Here is a 22,939-nt window from a genome sequence, read left to right as displayed (position 1 = left end):
AGATTCCACATGATATTAGCCACAGAGCCAGCTGTTGGTTATCATCCCAGGTGGGTGCACACCACAAAGAATCAAATCAAAGGCAACACCATATAATAGGGGGTTTTTTATATATATATATAAATATAAATATAATAGGGGTTTATATATATATATCATATAATAGGGGGTTTTATATATATATAATATAATAGGGGTTTATATATACATATATCATATAATAGGGGCTTTTATATATATATATACATATATATAGACACACACACACACACATACACACGCATGTGTTTAAAGTAAAATAAAACAACACGGGTGCAATGGCTTTTCTTGCTCCACTATTAAACCTTTTCACATTACTGAAAACCTGCTTTCCCAGCAGGTATCTGCTGCATGGAAATACCATCCAGTTCCTTGGGGTTTTAAATCTATAACGTAACTGTGCTTTTTAGGAATGCGAGGAAGGAGATTGGCACACAGTATTACACGCCTCCTGCTGTGACAGATCATTAAATGGATACCAACAGTCTGACTTAGATAGGGTGGTGTTGTGGTGAGGTTTTAAATGAAAAAAATAAATGAGATTTTTTTACCACCTTTGCATCTTCTATTTTTTTGTCTTCACTGAAAGATACAACCTCATAGATTTTAATTATACCAAAAATAAAATGCATTTTATAAAGATCTTTCCTTTTTTTAAAAAGGACATATGCATATCAACATACACAAATTCAACATGTTTATGTGCATTACAAATGCATTAGGAATTTTCAAGAAAAACTTTAAATGCCTTATTTATACGGTCAGTTAAGGAAAAAAAAAAAAGGTTTAGGAATTTCAGCAAGGAAAGCAGAAATAGTGAAAAGCGTGAGGTTTGCAAAATATGAAACCAGTCTGACAGCAATTTAAGCTGGAGCAAAAAGAAATATTCTATCTGTGGGTTTGTTTGGGGGTTTTGTTTTGCTTTTTTTTTTTTTCCATCTCTTTTTTTTTGCTCAAAAAAGAGAATCCTCGTGCCAGCGTCAGGAAATGACTTTGTCCTGCTGAAGAAGTCGCCCATCCAGTGACAACACACAGAGGAAGGGAGCAGCACTCGCTGAGGAGGACTCCTGGAAGCTTCCATGGGGGTGGTGGGTGGGAAATGATGTTCATTAAGCAAAACACCCAAACACAAATATTTTTCATTATACGTATTTGCAGGTGTCTATAAAGAAGTCTTATTTTTTTCTTCTCGATGAAGACTTAAAACTTGTGCTCTAAAACAAAAAAGGGTTTGTTTTTTGGGTTTTTTTTAATCTCACATACCCTGCTTCTCTATGGATAAATGGAAAATCAGCTAAGAGCAAGCTACTTTATTGCAACTTTAAAAAATACAAATTTGTATCTTGTCTGAAAGGCTGGGTTTTTATATTCAAGTATTTAAGCAAAACAGCTGGAAGGAAAATGTCAGCAGTTTTTTTTTTTTTCCCTTCAGTTAAAGGCAAGAACTCCTCTCGGGCCTTATGCCTGAGTCATCCTAAAAATACCTCCAGCAAAAACAGCTTCAGATGGCAACAGTTTTTCTTCTTGCTTTCTCAAAAAAACCACACTCTCTTTTACCTTACTGCATCAGAAAACATTTGAAAAATTATTTTAAAAATCACTTTGCACGTTTTTCAATGGAGACAAAGAAAGAGATCACTTTAACTATTTTTTTCTTGCATTGGTCATCTAGATGACTAGCAGAGAACTGCAGTGACAAAATATTCTTCAGCTGAAGTGCATCAATGCAATCAGTCTCTACTCACTGAAAACACAATTGTAGGTGGGTTTTCTTTTTTTTTTTTTTTTTTTTTTAAGTGGGATGCACAGCTTGAGAAAACCAGGGATGAAAGTTCAAAACACTGTATTTTCCATTGCTACTTAAATTCAGAAAGCAAGTGAAAAGAGTCTGAGACCTTCTACGGAAATCTCCATCTTCTGACTACTGAAACCCACCAGGCTTCGCAGCTCACTGGATGGAAAGTGTTTTTGAAAACATCAGAAAACCACCATGTTTAAATAGATAGCTGGATAAATAACATATTCTGAGCACCAGACAGACAGTGCAGAGGAGCACGGCGTATGAAGAAGAGCTCAGATTTGACACAGAGGGACCCGAGCCCAGCCCCACGTCCCACCTGAGCCATTTCACACCTCCCCAGAGAGAAGCTTCACGCTTTCAGCCTCAGTGCCCACACCATGCAGGCAGCAGAGGGGTGGAAAGGGCAACTGCACCAAGCTGATGGAGGATGAGAAGATGATGGAGGACACGAAGATGATGCACCATGCGTAGGTGATGCACCACGCGTAGGTGATGCAAGGTTGGAGCGCTTCCCCAGGTGGTGGATTCACCCTCAGAGGGGGCATTTATCAGCCCTTCCCTGGGTACCAGAGGCAGCGTTCAGCCCCAAGGCAGCCCCCCTACAGCAATGAGGTACCTGCCAGGACTTGGGGGGGATGCAGAAGCGCCCGCACCTCGCTGCTGCGAGGAGGCTGTGATGCTTGGCTTCTCCTTTTCACGAGGAGGAGGAGGAGGAAAGGCTCTTTACAACCTGCTAAAACAAGAACACCTAGTCCTAATGTGTTTTGGTTAACCAAGATGAATCTCAAGATTTCCCTTATTCAGTTAATTAAAAAAAGAGAAGGGTGAAAAAAAAAGCCATAGTCTTGTCAGTACACGGAGCCCATTAGGTTAATTGAGAGTGTGGAGCAGTTGATGGGATGCTGCTTCTTGCCCGACCACGGGAAGAACGGAGGCTTGGCAGGTTCCTGCATGTTGCATGTAGGCTGCCCTGTGCCGTGGTCGAGCCTCCAAACCCAAAACCCAAGTAGCAGAGCTGGGGCAGTGGGTCCCAATGGACCCCAGGACGGCAGTATGGGTCCTCGCTGCAGAAGGAGGAGACCCCACAGCCAGGAGGTTCAGGGGCTGGCAGACCCGGGCACCTGAGGACACTGTTGGTGACCCAGAGCTTCCATCACTTGTGATGGCCCAGAACTCCCATCGCTGCCTTCCCACCATGAAATGAAGAGCTGCAAAGTTGGCAAAGAGCAGCAAAAGGCAGTTCGAGAAACCCACAGGACGAGGCACTCTTCTCACTCAAATTTAAACCCACTTTTAATTAGAAACCACTCTTCTGTCCTCATATATTTCCCTTTTCTAATTTAATGAGGAACGTTTCAGATTAAAAGGTAGAGATCAGATGAGGCAAAACCAGTCCCTGTATCTTCTCTGTAATTTTACAGTGTGGGAACTTGATGGCTTTTTGGTGTACAGTTTGTTTTATGGTTTCCCCTTTCCAGTTTGGGGCTTAGAGAATCAGAGCAGCACAGTTTAGTGGGTTGCCAAACACCCAGCCTGACAATTGATAGCACTGATGTCCCCAGCCTATCATAAATGCAAGGTAAACCAGATTAAATCTCCATTTGTCAGATGCTACTGGGTTTGAAGATTGCTCATACAGCTGTAAGAGAGAGGAGAAAAAAAAAAGACCTCTTAAAAATAAGGAAATGTGAATTCAAAACTCTTAGCAACTAGTAGGATGATGCAGGAGCAGTTGTTTTAAAAACTACCAACTACTTTTTAAACATCTTAAATGAGACTTAAAACATCTTAAAATGATCTCCTAGTCATTATAACCTTGAGCAATGACCTGTTTGATCAGTTTTTCAGGAAAATTTTATGCATTTTCATTTTAATGCCAACTTTGAATGTTCATCATACTCCCTGTCATATATAATTATTTGCATTTAAAAATGAAGACCCATGACAGATACTTTACATAACTCCTTTGAAAACAGAAGATAAAAATCCTCCTCTTATTATTCTTCATTTTAGGAAAAAAAAAAAGAGGCTAGTGTATTTGAGACTACAGTCTAATCTGCAGAGTCAATTAGTATCAGCAACAACCAGCTACACTGTATATACAATAAAACAGTCAACGGAGAGGTTGGATATGAATTGTATCTATAATAGCTTTATCCCTGTCACCACATACATAACTTAAACATGGCAAGGGCTCCTGATGAGGCTGACAAGGTAAATGTGCATCAATTACATAAGCAATTTGCATATGAACACAAACTCAGTCCCTGTGTCTTTCATAGAATGGTTTGGGTTGGAAGGGACCTTAAAGCTCATCCAGTTCCAACCCCCCTGCCATCAGCAGGGACACCTTCCACTAGACCAGGCTGCTCAAAGACTCATCCAACCTGGCCTTCAACCCTTGCAGGGAGGAGCAGCCACAGCTTCTCTGGGCAACCTGGGCCAGTGTCTCACCACCCTCACAGCAAAGAATTTCTTCCTCATATCCCATCCCAATCTCCCCTCTTCCAGTTTGAAGCCATCGCCCCTTGTATGTAATTTACGACTGGGGAGCTTTCAACTTTTTTTATTTTTGTTCACATGATTTAATGTTTTATTATCAAGCTTTTAAACTCATTAAAAACTGAGCACCTGCTGGCAGGGGGGGAGGATTTTTGGGTGGCTGTTGCCTTGCAGTGCTGGTAGCAGAAGGATACAGTGAATGGTGAGGTACCCATGGGGACAGGCACAGTCACTGCCAAGCACAAAAATTCAGAAGTGCAGGTGAAGTATCTTCAGAAATATCTCCTGCTGGGCACCTTTTCACCCTATATAAGCCACTGGGCAAGGGTAGCACTTTCCATGGCAAGTCCCTTTTCTACCTGCCCCTACTTCTGAGAGCCACCAGCTGTGCCACCAGAGAGAATTCACTGACATCTTGCCTCCCTCCCCTAACAAAGCACAAACACAGGTACTGATTGCAGCTCATTTGCATAGCTCCTCTATCAGCCACCTAGCACAATAATTACACCATTGCTATGCTGATGGCTAGAGCATTGTTCTGTCCTGACTGCCAAATTCTAGCTGGGTACCTAGGACAAGAGTGATTATTATCACTAAAATCTGTTTAATAATTATTTAACAGCCTCTAGGGCATTCACTGTTCCAAGCTTCATTTTAGTTTTCTGTTTTGTTTTGTTGTTTTTTTTTTTTTTTTTTCCCCTATACCTAATCCAGCTTTGGGGTTAAAAGTTAAAACAAAATATTAAAGCCAACCACGAGTCACCCTAATTCACCTTCTGCAAGCTGCTGCTACAAGCACCTTCATACCCTCTGTACTGAGATAGGTTCCCTCCTCCTGGTAGGTTTACTCACCTTTGATCTGATGTCCACAAACTGGAAGAAAGTGTGGTTTTCTTTTGGTTTTTTTTGTTTTTTTTTTTGTTTTTTTTTTGTTTTTTTTTAAAGCCTAACACAGAAATTAAATAAATGCCAGTGAAATACCTGCAAGCTTTTAAAAAAAAAAAACCAAAAAACAAAAAAACCAAGAAACCAAACCCACAACTTTTCCACTCACCAGAAACATGTAAAAATAACCACTTTGAGCCCAAAAGACTTCTTTAATGTCTGTATTTTCTCAAATACAGATCCTATACCAAAGCAGCAAACAGTCAAGCCAGCCACTCCCCAGCCAAACAGGAAAAAAAACCTTTCCATCCATTTTTCCAGTACTCCAAAAGCACTCGTCCTCAACTGCAAGGCTGCTGAGGGAGGGCTTGCCCAACACAGAAAGGCACAAAACTGGATCAGCAGGCAGATCAACATCAAGAGCTGGTGTTTCATCACCTGAGACAACAGCAGAGGCTTTCTTCAAGTTCTCCGAAGGGTCAAACTGCTCTGTAATTTCTTCCTCTATTTCTGGAGTTCCTCAAATGCTACCAAATTTACAAGGCACAAATCATATAAGTAGATAAATTCACCACTGAGGAACCTAAAAGTACCAACAATGGTGCTTGAACCAGTCCAGCATACCATAAAAAATACTTCTCTACTGAGATCCTGAAATTATGATGGAAATGGTTTAAATAATTAGATCTCTAGCAGGACTTTAGATACTGAAGTTCTTATAATTTACCTGATGGACAACATCAGGTAATATACCTTTATAATATACCTGATGGACAACAAATAGTACAAAGCCTAAGAAAAAAACAATAATTTTCTGATGACTCTAATGAAAAATAAAGCAAAGCAAAAGCCTGTAAGCCAAGCCAAAGTTCAGCCCAATGTCTTGCCTCCAGCAGCAGACAAGAGCAGAAGTTGATGCAAAAGCCAAACAGGAGAGGTGATAAGTCCTCCCAGATTCTAAAACCACACAGCTCTGAAGCAAGGTCCAGAAGCTGTACTTGAACCTCACAGGTCCCACCGACTGCTTCTACATTAGTTTCTCCGAGTATGCTTTGAATCCACAAGAGCTTTTCACATCTCTTCTTCCAGCTGCAGGGCCTCATCTACTTAGTCATTCCTTACACAAAGCTGTTCGATAGATTTCTGACCTCTCCAGCTTTTGCAAGAACTATTCTCTCCTCTTTGGAGGTGGAAGCGAGGAAGGGAATGAGAGGAGGAAGATGTCATAATCAACCCCACTGTTTAAGATGAAGGCACACCACAGATATATACTGTTGACAGATATGTTTTCCTCTACTACTGCCATAAACATTCCTCATGTTGTATTTGCTTTTTGACAGCTAGTGAGTATACAGTTGACTTCTCCAGACAAATATATGACCTCAAGATCTCATGCCTGTTAACAAGCAACTCAATCTAAATGAAAAGTTGGAGTATTTTGCCTGTGGACATCACTTTGCATTTATCCGCACTGAGTTTCATTTGTCATTTTACAATACGGTTGCACAGCAACCTCATGTCATTTTGAAATCCTTTGCATTTCCATTTGCATCTTCATCTTCGTGGATCACTCCATCAAATCAGAAACACTGCCACTTCACTCTGCATGCTCTTTCCCGGATCACTCAAAAGAAGGGGAATCAACAGAGGGACATTTTTATTAACTGTAAAATGGCAGGCACTGTTTGTCTGCTAAGGAACGGCTATCGACTGCTAAATGGGTAAATATCAGCCTCTCAATACATTTACACACCAGAGATTTTCTTTCTGGGGTGTGTTGGGGAAAGTTCACTTGATACTCTTCTTTAAAACCCTGTCTTTAATTCCAGTTTGTCTCTAAAGCCCAGCCTCTCCAAGCTCCCTTCTTTCTTCACCATGTAGGTCAAAGAACGTGCCTCCAGGTCATCACCTCCAGCCACCCTGCTCACTCCTTCCTCACCAGCTCCTGTCAGCGCTGGAGCATCTTCATGTGTCTTCCTTCTAACTGGACCAACTCTAACACAGCTTAGGACCTCCTGATCAGCTGCCTCTGCTCCACCCCTTTCCTCTTCACTCTCTACATTGCCTTCTGAGCACAACAAGCCCACATCTCTTTCTCCAAAGAGTATCTCTACTTTAAATTTTTATGCTATTTGGTAAATCCACTTTGAACAGGGCTGCAAAATCACCTTCAAATTCAAAATCCTTCTTTAGGATAACTACACATTAAATGCAAACTTAATGCTTTTCTTTAATTTAACTAATTTATCTCATTTTTTGCTTGCTTGTTTTCTCAAGAACTTAACAGTTGTCTTCATGTTACAAGCCAAAGCATGTGAATACAGTCCAACATATGAACAATCATAACAGCATCAGTGGATCTTAGTGCTAAAAACCCTAAAAATCCACAATTAACTCGTTATGCTAAACCTTGCTCTGTGGACCTTGCAAGTTTAGTTTTCCATGGTGATTTTCTGTTTTTGCCCTCTTCTTTTTTTTTTTTTTATATAGGCTGAATAAAATGTTACTAGCTGCAGTTTTAAAGTGAAAAACAATGAATTAAATTGGATTGATGAAAAGAAAAATGCCTTTGAAAAACTAGCCCATGAAAGCTGATGTAGGACCAAGTTTACCTGAAACATAAAACTTAAGCAAAGCTACAAAGATATGACATTTTCCTGTTAACAGTGTGCTCCAGCCAGGAACAGGGCTTAGCCACTCTAAAAAGCTTACAAACAAAACAGCCCTAGATAGTTCCATGTTCTGTTCTCAGGGCAAACACAAATTGGGGTGGAAAATACATGTATTAAGCCAATATCTCATTTCAGTGATTTATTTTACTGTTCTCATCTACCTGCTCCCATCCTCCTCCAAGACCCGAGACAGAAACCAGGTGTTGAGTATCCTACTGAGCACTTGGTGTTCTCCAGCCTGTGAGCTGTTCCCAACGAAGATGGTGGGAGCAAGGACAAACTATGTCTCCAGAAACCATGTGCACCCTCCGCAGGGTTAGGCAGACTCTAAACAATGCAAGGAAGTTGTGAGACGATTACCTTAAATAATCCAAATTTGCCAGGCACTTCCCAAGCTACTACTTTGGGAAGGAGGAGGCTGTTCATCAGGTACACTTAAGAGAAAATCAGATACATAAGGGAGATGTTCTGTACTGAAAGGAAATAAAAACGGATCATATATTCACCAATACACTCCCAGCAAATCAGGATGAGCTGAAATTACAAGCAGTGCTGCAGTGTTGTTATTTTACTGCTACTATTAGAAAAACAACTATTAGACGTGAGTTACTAAATTGCTAACCATTAACTGAAGTACAAATTGCAGGCTGACACATACAGCAACAGGTCCTACGCCATAACCCTCCGGCACCATAAAAAGCTGGGTGTCCCACTACTTCAGCTGCTTATCCAGGGGCTGAATGGCAGATAAACCTTGTAAGAAAAGGCTGGACAAAACAAATGCTTTTTTTTTTTTTAATGCGTTTTTTTTTTTTTTTTCCTCTCCAGGGAGAGGATATTGAGTAGGGGGAAACATCCTGGGGGCCAGATTGAGCCTGTGTCCAGCCAGCTAACAACCTCCCATCTAAACAGGAACCCATTTCTTCAAGAAAAACAGAGGACTTGAGTCTTCTGTGATAGAAGGCTGTCCTGGTTTTTAGCTGAGACAGAGCTGGGTTTCTTTTTAGTAGCTAGAATTGTGCTGTGCTTTGGTTTCAACCTGGGATTTGTTATGAGAAAAACACTGATAACATCCCAATGTTTGCATTTTTGTTGCTGGAAGTTGAAGGACTTTGTGTTTTGTTAGTCTAAAAGTGCAAGATCTAAGGGGAAATGAGGAATATTTACATTAATAAGCTAAATTGGCATTTGGATATGCCAATGGGATATTCATAGAATCACAGAATGGTTTGGGTTGGAAGGGACCTTAAAGATCATCCAGTTCCAACCCCCCTGCCAGCAGCAGGGACACCTTCCACTAGACCAGGTTGCTCAAAACCTCATCCAACCTGGCCTTAAACACTTCCAGGGAGGAGCAGCCACAGCTTCTCTGGGCAACCTGGGACAGTGTCTCACCACCCTCTGGGTGAAAAATTTTCCCCTAATATCCAACCTAAATGTTCAGTACAATGGGGGTGGGTCTCTCTGTCTCTCACTCGGGCTCTCCCTCTCCCAGGACTGCGGTTTCAGTTTGGGATTGTCGCTCCCCTGGGATCGTTATCTGGGAACGGGCCGGGCTCGGTCAGCGGCTGGTGAGCAATTGCACTGGGTATCGCTCATTTGCATATTTCATTACTATTATTGTTATCATTATTATTTTAAGTTTTAATTTATTTCAATTATTAATTGTTCTTCTCTCAACCTACGCGTCTCCTTACCCTTGCTCCCCAGTTCTCTATCCCCTGGGGGGTGGGGAGTGAGTGAGAAGCTGTGTTTGGCTGCTAGCCCAGCGCTGGCCAAGTGAAACCACCACAGAGGCCAAGTGACAAACGTCCACGTTCTTACAAAGTGATTATTTTCTGTTCACAACCACACACCAGCCCACTAAGGCTGCGCTCAGCTTCCAGCTCCAACTTGTTTACCTGCAAACCGCACGAGCCATTTTCAATCTCCCCTGCTCCTCTTCCCTCCCAATCCCATAAAACGAAGGATTTCCACTCGGAGCAGGGCTGTGCTGGTCCCAAGGCACTTGTTAAAACCTGCCTGCAGCACAGCCAGCTCACATCTTGTCTCTCTCCTCCTCCCTGCCTGCTCTGGCTGGCCCCAGAGCCCAGGCTGGCCCCAGGGGACACGGCTGGTCCCACCTGCAGGCACCTTGCCCACCTGGACAGCACAGCACTGCCCTGGCCCTGACCGCTGCAAAAAGTCTACATTGCCCAGGTCACACAAGCCCGATAAAAGGAAGCAGAGACAAGGAACCCAGGGTGATTTATAACCACCACTGACAAATAAAAATGTGTTGCAATAGAGCCCGGGAAGTTCTTTTCTGGGGCTGAATATATAAAGAAAGTGAATAAAACAGTGAAATCTTTAATGACTTCTCCAAAGTAGAGTCCTGACCAAAATTTGTTTCTTTTTCTTTCTGTGTGGGGGTTATTAAAATATTTGCTGTGTGCCCTGTGTGGCAATCAGCATCAAAGCTGAAGAAAAAAAAGAAAAAATTAAATGTTCTCTCTCCTCTCTCCTCCAAGAAATATAACAAATTTCTCCCCAAGAAATAAAAGAAAGTAGGCTGAAGCACCTTACCAGCATTCCTTTTTTGATTATCTCGAAGGCATCCTTGGACAACATTATAAACTCTTGTAAAAAATATCCTGGAATGCTGACACTGCAAATTTAGTTGATTAATTTTTATACAAAAAAATAGTTATTTCAAGAAGCTGAGAAGGTTTTGTTTAGTAAATAAGGACTAGAGAACAAATATGGTAGTATATAGGTAGCTAAGTGTATGATTTATATCAGTTAATATAAACTGATATTATATTGATATTATAAATATCAAAAAATCATAAATATATTATATTATAAATATCATTAATATAAACAGTGTTTTGAAAAAAATTATTAAAAAACCACTCACATTCATCTCATTCCACAAGAAATACTGTTCCTGTTGCTGCCAAACGTCAAACTACTATGATTACTTTTAAAAAACAAACAAACAAACAAGTAAAATCAAAACCAAATCCCAAATCTAGCCTTCTTCCCCCATTTTTAAATTTAGGAAGATAATTAACTACCTGTTTCTTACACACCTACAAAACGATGGCATTCTGCAATCTGAACATCATCCAGGTGGGTTTTTTTCCCTTCTTTTATTTAGAATTCACACTCAGTTTTGTGTCATCTGATTGAAGATGAGGGGGCGGTGAGGAAGGTGTGGGTGAAAGCCACCACACCATCCCACCCTGTGTCTGGAAGTGAACAGTGATGCCTGGAAGGAGCTGGCTTCAATAGCCACGTGCCCAAATGAGCATCCAGGGACTCCAAGTCCTCAGCTATTTGATTTGAGGACAACTATTTTTTTTTTATTTTTTAACAGAAAGATTTCACACAAACTGACCCTGTACTACAACAGAGTGGAAAGATTTGCATCCCAACGTTATTAACTCATTTACAGTAAGGTATTTTTTTTGGTTTGTTTTGTTGAAACAATGACTTCTGAAAAATAAGGTGAGTGGGAGAAGAAATTATTAGGATGTGCTACTTGACTAAAACAATGAAAATGCAAAGCCAGTATAATGTCCTGAAACTGCTTTTTCACTTTAACATGCCTGTTTGGACATTTTCTTGGTAGTACTAAAATTAATGACTTAAGAAACAGCCCCAAATTTCCAAAACTATTAAGATTTTAAATGGCATTTCCCCCCATATATACCCTTAATCTGTTTATTTCAGTTTTAAATATCTCTTACCTATTTACAAAAGTATTTTTCTCAATTTTTTTATTTTTTCAACAGCTCAGCTAAAATAAATTTCCGCTCAAAGTTTCCACATTTCCAGCCAGAGAAAGGGTAACTGAGACAAAAATTGTGCATGGTTAACAGGAAGAAAAATAACATTGGAAACTTTGCACGCACAAAGAAGGGAAGGAGGAGAGAACGAGGCCAACTGGACAATTTCTCTCTCTTTAATTTCTCTTCTCTGAGGAGGTTCACAACAGCTAGTAGACCAACAAGTCTCCTTGACCTATGTACCTGGAGTTGTGTTGAAGGAAAAGGCTCTGCCAACTTCTCACTGAAGCTCATGAGAGCCCTACTGAACACCAGGAACATTTCAACCAAGCCTAATTTGTACCAAAGGGGCAGTAATTACACGAGGAAAGTGAAAAGGTGTTGGGGGTGAGGCAAAAAAAAGCCACAGCTGTCAATCTGATACTTTCTCTTGATGAGAACCTGTGATGGGAGACAGAAGCATGGTTTTCAGTGATGCACACAACGCTCACAGTGATGTACCGGGGCACTCACCGGTGGCAGATCTCATGGTGGACACCTGCTGCCTTGGCAGTTTTGGGTGTTCTTTCCTTGGACCTTCTTAACAAACCATTAATGATCACCTGCCAAGGAACAAGTGCTGCTTCCCTAAGACTTATGCTTCTCCAAATACTTATTCTTCTCCCTAATACTTTTATCTTCTCCAAATTCACCTTGCTCCTTGTTATAAACCATCACACTAAACTGCTGGAACAACTAGACTTTCCAGTGCAGAAAAAATCAGGAGCAAGGCTGGGCTTGGTGCTCCTCAACCTATCTCCGGTTTCCTCTCTTGCCAACCTCTCCTACGCCAAGGATCACATCAGTAAGACCTTCCTGCTCCCCACTACTGCCACCAGATTTACCCAGTGCTGATATTTAAGTGGTAGGACAAGGTGGGCATCCACCAAATGCACATATCTGGTATTCCCCGTGTGAACCGCAGTAGGGCAGAGGCTCCTGATGGGGAAGACCTTGGGTTGTGCACAGAGCTCACACAGAACTTCTCTCTCTTTGTGGTTCTTAAAAATAGAGGCAAATGTTTTGCTCCATGTTGAAACAAGTGAGGGAGAAGGAAAGCAGACAGAACAAAAGGAGGATAAAAGATAATACAGGGGGAAAAAAGAAGAAAATTCTGAAGTACAATAACAGTGTCTAGACTGTAGAAACGATGCACCGGGAAAAAAGAAGAAAATTCTGAAGTACAATACAAAGCAAATAAACAGTGTCTAGACTGTAGAAACGATGCACTGAAATTTTCTTCTTCTTCTCCTTTTTCTTTCTCCTTCCTGAGAAGATGATAGATCAGTTCATACTTTGAGGACTTCACTTAGGAGAAATCACAGCAAGTAGGAAAATACTAAACACATTATTTCCCCTGACTTTCCCTTGTAAATAAACATTAGACAATATTTCATTGGTGACAAATTTTAAATAAACATATACTCCTACAGCAGATGACCTGATGCTTTTGTACCTTTGGCAGTCTTTCTGTCCAGCTTCTCACTTTCTGTAGTTACAATTTGTAATTACAATCCAAATATCTTCAGGTTAATCCCGAGGCAAGATTAACTAATTTCTTAGAGGTAGTCAGGTATTTGGCTTTTGGCTTCATACTTTAGAATAAATTTGAAGCATATAACACTTCAATAAAACCAAACCAAAACAAAATCCTGAAGCTACCCCTCCCTAAAAGCCAACAACACCCCCCATTCATGTCAGGCTTATTTTTTGGGTCTTTAAATATCTTAGCTCTCATTTGTTTTTATCCCATTTAGTAATTACTTCCAACTACATTAAATGGTGACAGTTTTATTTTTAAGACCTTTCAGAATTAAGCTGTTTTCAAATTGAATACTCAACAAGCATTCATTAACAACTCAAGCCAGGATTTAGTAACAGAATCTGACCTTAACTACCAATTATCAGCCAGATAAAATTTACACTTTCACATTCCTAGTAGATAATTTTGAAGATTTGGTGGCTGCAATTTCATGACCTCACATGCTACGGGGTAAACAAAAGATTTGAAAATTGTTACTCCAAATTTAGCACAGAAGCAGAGACAAACCCAGCGGCGCTCATTAGAAAACCCTTGTAAAATTGGGATTGAAATACAGAAAAACAGACCTAATTTTCCAACTACTACCAGAATATAGCTCTGAACACGCAAATAGTTTAAGTTACTGGCTTGATCCATGATTTAAGTAGAGTCTATTAGATGGCATCTCAGGAGTCATCTCCTCATAGGACAACAAGAGCAATACAACCCAACAAGTACGTGAGCAGCCTAAACTGACAACTATGGCAAAAATGTTTTTACCTGGAAGGCTGTGTTACAACAAGCATGCCAAGGCAAAAAAACACAATCAAAGCACTGAAATACAGAAGGAAACAAATAACTCGAATCCCTGTATCTGTTTAAACTACTCATACGTTCAATTTATGACCTGTCGGTGTGCAGCACTGAGGAACTGACCTGCAGGTCTCGATGATTCTCTGAAAATAACCACATACTGCACAAGGTTCATTCCTGGGTGCTTTGCCAATATATATTTTTTTTTAATTCTTTGTGGGAGGGGGCAGCAACTGCAGATAAAATGTTGGGCTGCTTCAGGAAAAAATATACACAATAATAATACAACTAGTTCAGAAACAGAAGAAGTTCAAAGGGCTATAAAAATACGGAGGAGTCTGTGTAAGATGCCATATGCAAAGAGTCTAAAAGATTACAGCAGTTTAATTTATAGGGAGGTGGAAAATATTCTTAATGGAATTAAAGTACATCCAGTTGAATAAGTATATCTTTCTCAATTTCATCAGGGAAAAAAAAAAAAAAAAGACCAAACTGCAACCTCATAACTCATTTCTAATATCAAGATGTAGGTCTTCGGAGCTGAACTTCTCACCAGTTCTGTTTTACCAATTTATCTGAGCTCTCATTTCCTCCCTGCTTTTGGGTAGATATTTAAAATATATTTGTTTGAGATGTAGTTTTCCCACTGCAAATGAATTCATTGATCAATTCTGTTTGAAAACATTACAGAGAAACCCTTTTAAACACAACGAGATATTAGCTCTTGGGCTTTTGTCATGAAATATTGAAGCTGTGTAGCAGGGGATCTCAACACTCACATTATTAAGAAGAACACACCCTGGTAAGGGCAAACAGATAACGTTCTCCACAGAGATCAAATGTGATTTTCAGAACACCACCCAGCTACTAATTGCACCGCGTGAAAGGTTAAAAAAACCCACAAAACAAAACACTATGGTCCACAGCCAGTTCTTGTAAAATTGCCCACTGAACCACTTGTTATTCTCCCTCTGAAACACTTTGCAGGGGCCACTTCAAGTCAGGGTGCTGATGAATCACCCTGGGTTTGTTTTAAAGAAATGAGGAAAGAGTTAAAAATAATTCTGGTTGCTTTAGAAACTGACATCCTTTGTTTTGGTTGAGATGAAATACCATTACATGTATGCAATACCCTTTAAACTTGCCACTATTCCAACAATAACTAAAGCTATTCTAAGAAACTACCACCCAAAAAGAGATCAACGGAGATTTACAGTAAGTTTGCCGGCGCAAAGTTGGAGAATACTTGTGATATGACCAAAAATGCTCAGCTCAGCCTAGTTCGGAGTGATCGGACTGTAACCACCCAAACATGACAGTAACCCACTGCCCATTGACTTCAGCAAAAACACAGCAATCAAAATAGCAAGAGGGACTTTTCTGTTTTCAACACCTAACCATATTTTCAGCAAACACAACACTCAACCCAAATCATTCTGATGACATTTCTAACACCTAAAAATTAAAATACTGCTAAAATTTAATGATGGAGCTAAAACTGTGTGGTTTTAGCATGCACTTGAGCTTTGCTGTTGCATGTCACTCAAATTGCAACCTTTTAGACCGCTGAACTCAAATTCTCTCCTTTGCTGATACAGACACTTCAGTCCCAGTCCCAAGCATACCTGACCACCAACCCTTCAATATTTCCTTTAAACAACACGGACTTTTAAACTTTTAAGTTGTTTGCGTTGAAGTTGGCACCATTCCATCTAAAACCATCTTAATTATTAGAATTCAAGCACAGAAAGGGATTTTTGTTTCGCAATATTTCAGCTTCCACAAACCCCTTCCCAAACACGTCCACCCTGAGCCATCTCCTGTCCTGAGTCCCAAAAGCCACTGCTGGCTTGCAAGAGCACCAACCTCCGGTTTTGACATCTGTCCCTGCCCAAACCAACCTCAAAGGACCACTTTGAACCAACCCAGCAATAACTTTTAAAGGAATATATTGGAATATACTGATATTGTGGTAATAGCCACCTATATACAGTATATGACGCTACATATGACAATATATGTGACCTGACTTGTAATTTTTCTTGATCTGAGTCTGTCTTAATATTTTGGAGATTGTTCTGACTCAAAACTAAAATTAAAAACACTGATAGGCAAAACGAAGCTCGATAGTTTGCAAACTGAACTGCTGTCTCTCCCTCTACATATGCGTATGGATGTACACATTTTTAAGGATGCATAATTAACTGTAAGAAAATAGTTCTCAGAAACCAGCAAGCTAAAAAGTATTTATATCAAAAGCTGAGTCTTTCTCACTCTATCTGCACAAATAAACCCACGGAAGTTGCCAGCTTTGTCAAAGCGAGCAAGATTAAGTTCTAAACATAAATCAATTTGTAGTCAGAAACCTCCAAGAAGCACTAAAGTAGCTTTCAAATTCCTTGCAGATTTTTACAAATGGAAAGCCACTGACTTAAGTCTGTGGGAACAAAGTTAGTATTTTCTGATGCAAGACAACATTTGCTCTCACATGCAACACAGTTTTTATTAGGGCCATTTAAAATCAGAATTAAAGTACTGTATTTCTAGATAGTATTGCAAAGGTGATTTGAGGAGGGTTGGAGTGGGGGATAAAACTTATAACTTTCTTATAACAGATCTTATAACTGCAATATTGTTTAAAATTCCAGGTACCCACACTGGTCAGACACATTTGAGTTGTTTTGTTTGGGTTTTTTTTTCTTGTTTTTTTTCCTTTTTTTTCCCTTCAAAATCTTGATATGTATTTATAACCATAAAAGCCAGTAAAGTGACTCGATTTGTGCAAGGCACTACAATCAGACAGATCTAAGATAAAAATAAAACTCATTATCTATAAGGTTGCTCTCAAAAGTCAACTAACACGCTGGCATCATAAGAAATTAATTCATCAGTATATTTTTGACAAGCACGGTGTTTTTCTCTGAAAGGTCATTTTTCTAAATTAAGCAAAGTATTAAATATATTTGCCGTTCTGCTGCACATCCCGAAGTTAACTGATGAAATATTTTCACAGTAAAAATCAAATTACATTTGAAATAAAGACATGAAATAAAGTTGAAATTTTACTTTTGTACCATGAGCAATGTAAGGAAACAGTCCGTGCATAAACTGAGTTAACTGACTACGTGCACGCCTAGTAAATGCAGTTTTGCTTTGCCCAGGCTTACACTGGTAAGCGTGGAAGGTAGATCTGGACATCATCGTCCACTGTTCAGGATTCACGTGGGTCTTTCTTAGTTAACCAGGAAACCCAGATTGATGTCCTACACACTGTGTTCAGCTGCGTGCCACCTCCACATCTTTCCTCTCTCTCATCACACACGGCTGGGATGGAAGCCACCAGAGACCAGAGCTCCTGCCCAGGACTTTGCTCCAGAGTCCCCACCCTGCTTCTAGAAGTATCTCACCCAGACTCTTCCAACCAGTGGTGGTGAAGCTTTATGATGAACTATGGAAAATACCCACCTCTCCCCATCCACGTTGGCAAAGGAAACTTCTACCCACAACACCGACAAGAAAAAGCAGCTCCACAGGATAAAAACTGGGACTCCTCTGGTGCCAAACAGACGTGCCAAAGACAGCTTATCTTTGTGAATAAATACAACGCAAAGGATAAAGCTTCTCCCCTTCTGCACCTATTGGAGCTCTTCTGAGATGAGTGGATCTTCTGTGGCGCCGGTCTTCCTGACAGGCAAGGGTTACAGGAGTGTCTTCACTTATGTAACTTCATTTCTTGAGTACACAAATTACCCAACACACCCAAGGCGCTCCAAGGCTTTTTTTTTTTTTTTTTTTTTTTTTTTTTTTTTTTTAATTAAATAAAAATTACATTTCTTTCCAGCTGGAACTTTTTTTTTTCCCCCTCCAAACTTAGGTCTGTAAGTGAAGCCACAGAAGTGCTCTGAACATGGTGCACCAAGACTTTCAACATCCCAATAAAGCAGACATTAATTTCTTGGCAGCGCATCTCTCCCTCTGTGTACAGGAACGTAGGCTGAGCTCCAGACTTGCAAGAGACATCAACATTCACAAGAACCTCCTCCATTTTCACCCATGCACCTTTTTTCCTCCTACAGTAGGTCATCACATATCTGCTGAACGTTCCTCCCAAAGCCATACAAGATAGCTACCTACACCTGCAAGCCCCACCACCAGAAACAAATGCCCTTTCTGCCATTTCACACCACCTAATATTTGGCTGTATTCTTCCTAAACAAATCTCATTTTACAAGAGAAAGACAGTGGTAAAGAGCAGGATGCAAACAATTAAGGGAGTATTTGCCCGTGAAAAGGCAATGGGACATTGTGTGGGGACATACCTGCAATCGAGGCACACTCAACTGCAGTAAGATCTAGAAAATTGAACTCTGCATTTCAATAGCCATCAGCAAAGTCAAATACAGATGTCAGGCAACACCTTCCTAGACCACAAGAGTCTTATTAAAAGGATTTGTACTTGCCACAGCTTCCTTAAAATACCTTCTCCCTCCTGAACAGGACTTCAGCTAAAGGACATTCAAAAATCTTCCCACTGGGCACACACTCAGGAAAAGACAGAGCACCAACGTGCTGTGAACCTACCAGTCACATCCACCATCAGTAGACTTGTGCCAGGTAGAGTGTGACAGAGATCTTTGATCACTTGTACATAGAAATGGGCTTTTTTAACTGGCAATCCAAGTAGTTAAGAGCACGAAGCAATCCCAGTCACACCGATGCTGATGTAGGATTATAATCACACAGGTCTGAAGGTGACACAGGGCAATCACCCATGTTCCTATCACAGTCTGCTAGCAAAGAATCAGGACCCTATCTACTGAGCAGTGTGATAGACACATATATAAAAAGGGGGGAAAATTTAGTTCCCTTCACCCAGGAAGTTTAACTTAAATATACTATTAAAAAATACCGATTCTATTTCACAAGCATTACAGAGTCCCAAATCTGTACTTCTGCTTAAGGTCCTAAACATCCTGAAAAAGTCACTGCAGCTGTTCAGTTATCATTCATTCTTGCATCCAAAACACTATTTTTAATCATTTTATCCAAAAGCAAAGTGGTGGAACTTCACAACCATACTGTGTTTGGAGGTACTGTAAAATTTCCTCACTTCATCGCTACGTTACACCTCGTTCCAGCTGACGAGTCTGGTACAATACAGCGTCATGTTGGGAGAAAGGAAGATGCAGTACGTAACCGACCTGCAGCCTGCTCTTTGCCATGCTCCATCGGTCACCCAAGGTTTTGCAAGAGTGGGTAAGTCAAGCTCGAGTGGGCAAGGCAAGCTCTCGAGGTGGCCCTCGAAGCTGGTGGTGATACATCAGCAGCTGCTCATCACCATCAGGGCTGCGGCAGAGACAGAGATATTCTCATCTCTGGCCACCTCCTTCATCGCAGGAAGGGACAGAGAAACATCAGGTTGAAGGGATGTTGACAAATATTTGTCCTTGTCATGATTTCAAATGGAAGAAAAAGGTTAAGTTGTCTGAGGGAAATTAAATGTTTTAATAGTGACAAGAACAAATAAGAAGTTGTCAGGACGCAAAAATGCACCCTCCATAAAACTGTTCACGTTTTGATCTCTGCAGCCAAGAAAGACACATTAAAAATAACCACGCTGCACTCTGCTTGAATGCTGTTGACATAAGATCTATGGGGGAGAAAATAAAAAGTAAATAACCAATCAGACTGCTGTTACACCGTTGATTGCTGCAGATACACACTGGGAAATGATACCTCCCACCTCACGCAATTCAACAAGATTTAGACAAAGCAAAGCAAAATTTTATTTGTAATATTTCATTTCAAATTCAGATTTGAGATGCCTGGCCATATTAATTTAACAAATTTTTTCCTTTTTAAATATATCACATCTGATTTACATTTAGGAAGTAAAACTTGAAACCAAACAGTGCAACAGTAAAGCTTCCTTAAGGCATCATGCCAAAGAAAACAAGAAGGTTGCAGTAAACTGCACCAGTGAACACATTTGGGGAATAGCTTGTACAGGCCAGTAAGAATCTCTGTGCTGTATTATCAAAGGGGCTCTAAGCAATATACTGCAAATCCTGTGTACCAAGAAGTGGATGAAGCATATCAAACCCTATACTGTCCTTTAAAATTCCCCATATATATAAAAAAAGAAGTTTTAAGAAATCAGGTTGACATTATATGTTAGTACTGGAGAGTAAATTGCTTTATATGGCACATTATCCTCAAAATCATCCCCAAAACAAGTAATGCATATCCATAAAATGAGAACAAAATAAATTGAAACACATTATGGTTGGGAAATGCACTGCTAAGGTACACGGAGCCTTATTAACACCGGAGGCAACGCTGGGACTCTCATTAAGATATTCTGGTATTTTGAAACCCTAAATTAAATTTTATTTAATGATCTACTGGTCATTTCTCCCATTATATTATTACCAAAGGGCACAGCTAGCATTGCTTGGCTGTAGTAGGTGATTCATTTTCTATAGGTTAAAATAGTCTCCACTGGACTGACACCTAACCTGCCCAGGAAGATTGCAGACTCCCATGCTGATGACCAGAGGATGGTGACAGAAGGAATCTGCCAAAAAACCCCCTTCTCTGTCAGAAAATTCATTACCAAAATCTAAGGTGTTTGTGAAAAGGATGAGTTTCAGCAAGTTTGACATAACAAAATATTTTCTACAATGGTCAGTTTCATCTTTTCTCAAAAAAACCCCAAACCCAAACCAACCAAAAAACCCAACAAAAAAAAAAAAACCTCAAAAAAACCATTTTACCCAAAGGTTTGTTTCAATTTTTTAGTTATTTTACACTAAGCCATGTAGACTTTGAAAAGTCAAATTTAAAACAAAGTATTTAAAATCCCTAACAATGAAACTCTGATTTAATACCCATTTTCATGTCAGAAAAACTACAGAAATGTGACAAGTTTTGAGTTTTCTGACATTTTAGTTTTTCTTGCTTTTTTTCCCCATTAAACACAAGTTGTAAAGGAAAGCAAAGGCACGCTTCTAAAAATAATGTCAACAATGACCTATGAATCTAATTTCAATGAGCTTTAATTGCAGATGTTTGAATAGAGAACAAATCTACTCTGGAGATCATCTGACATACCCACAAGGAATGGCTTGGCACACACTTATTAAGTGTGGATTTAATATCTATTGTTCACTCAAATCTAGGAACGAATTTACCACCGTTCAGAGGACTCACTCTGAAAATACTCCGGGTTTAGGTAATTTCAATAAGTCTACGTTTGGCTTTTTGCACAAACAATATTTTATCCATTGTAAAGGTACAAACTTGATTATGGATCTCAAAATGCTGGGGGTTTTTTTCTTTATTATACATACAGGCAGGCACACACAGATGACTATCTGTCGCATGGAATAGATGAGATGAAGCTGAAATGCCTTCTCCAACCCCACGCTCCAAACTTGGGTGAGTATTTGACTCCCCCACCAATCCTCTATAAACAAAAGACCCAACCACTGAATTTAAACATCTCCAGAGCAGAGAAAAGCCTAAATATAAACATAATAAAAAAAAAAAACAACAAAGGTTAACCCAGAAAACCCTGAACTCCACCAAAATTCAAACCGTGCTCAGGCTAAGTATTAAAGCTGCCAAGGATTTTAAGAGAACCAGAATTTCATCTTACAATTTTATGAGGAAACCAAAACTTCCTGGCACAGCCTCACAACATCCACCTATCTGTGGGAACTCCCTTGTTATGACTTCCATTCCCCTGTGGCAAGTGACTCTGCAAAGCAGCCAAATCTCACACAAAGGTTTGCTTCTTCATCCCTCCTCTGGAATCCCGGGGCGTAGATGAAAGTCAGGACTGGCTGCCTTGGAAAGCATCCCGGCACGGAGCAATAAAGCAGGTAGGAAGATGTCTACCAGCAACGCTAAATTCTCACTTCCATGGAAAAAGGAAGAAGACGCTTGTTTTCCACCGTGTGGCTCAGTGATGGGAAGGCAGAAGAGTAGATGTGGGATGATGCTGGGGAGATGAGGGTGAAATGCCACAGGGAATTAATTAATTATGGGGGGGTGGGGGGGGAGAAGTCGGGTCTCCGGGTAAACGAACTTGTGGTAGGATATACAAGTTCAGTACCGGCACCCACCACAACTTTCCTGAGTCCACAAAACAACGTTTCCATGCTCCAAGGGTTTATTGGAAAGATAATTTATATTCTTAAGGAATATATTTGCTGCACACATGAAGTCTTACAGAGATATTTAGTTTACTGCCAAACACTTACATGGAACATACTCTTGAATTTGAGGGCTACTAAGATGATTATGGGGCTGGAACATCTTTTTTATGAAGAAAGACTGAGAGCACTGGGTCTGTTTAGCCTGGAGAAGAGAAGGCTGAGAGGGAACCTTATCAATGTTTATAAATATCTAAAGGGTGGGTGTCAGGAGACCAAACTCTTTTCAGTGGTGGCCAGTGAGAGGACAAGGGGCAACGGGCACAAGCTGGAACACAGGAGGTTCTGCTTAAACATGAGGAAAAGCTTCTTTCCTGTGAGGGTGCCGGAGCCCTGGGACAGGCTGCCCAGAGAGGGTGTGGAGTCTCCTTCTCTGGAGATGTTCCAAACCCACCTGGACACTTTCCTGTGCAACCTGGTATAGGGAACCTGCTTTGGCAGGGGGATTGGACTGGATGATCTCCTGAGGTCCCTTCCAACCCCCACCATTCTGTGATTCTGTGAATTAACCCCCTTAGATGCCCTCCTAAGCATATCTTCTCATTTACTGGTGCCTTTTCCAATAGCACACAAAAAAATTAAAGGCAGCTGGATTTCTTGCTGTTCCATCACATATTACTGCTGCATCCAAGGTGGGGGCATGAACTCCTCCTGCCCTTACACATTCTGACAGG

General features: G+C 40.4%; 1 protein-coding gene across 1 annotated transcript in view; it reads right to left on the bottom strand.

Moving 5' to 3' along the window:
- Window positions 1-19,275, bottom strand: part of HIVEP1 (HIVEP zinc finger 1) — a gene marked incomplete at its 3' end in the record, with an annotated part of 75,159 nt that extends 55,884 nt beyond the window's left edge. Inside the window, exons 1-2 of the mRNA XM_010169786.2 lie at window positions 19,248-19,275; window positions 17,547-17,627 (exon numbers count right to left, since the gene is read on the bottom strand). Of these exons, the coding sequence (XP_010168088.2) occupies window positions 17,547-17,627; window positions 19,248-19,275 (109 nt within the window). The remainder of the gene's footprint in view (window positions 1-17,546; window positions 17,628-19,247) is intronic.
- Window positions 19,276-22,939: the final 3,664 nt, after the last annotated feature.

The sequence above is a fragment of the Antrostomus carolinensis genome, unplaced genomic scaffold (assembly GCF_000700745.2).
Source record: "Antrostomus carolinensis isolate BGI_N321 unplaced genomic scaffold, ASM70074v2 scaffold2336, whole genome shotgun sequence".
Taxonomy (NCBI): Eukaryota; Metazoa; Chordata; class Aves; order Caprimulgiformes; family Caprimulgidae; genus Antrostomus; species Antrostomus carolinensis.
The sequence above is the reverse complement of the archived record's forward strand: the minus strand, read 5'-3'. Positions and strand labels throughout refer to the sequence as shown.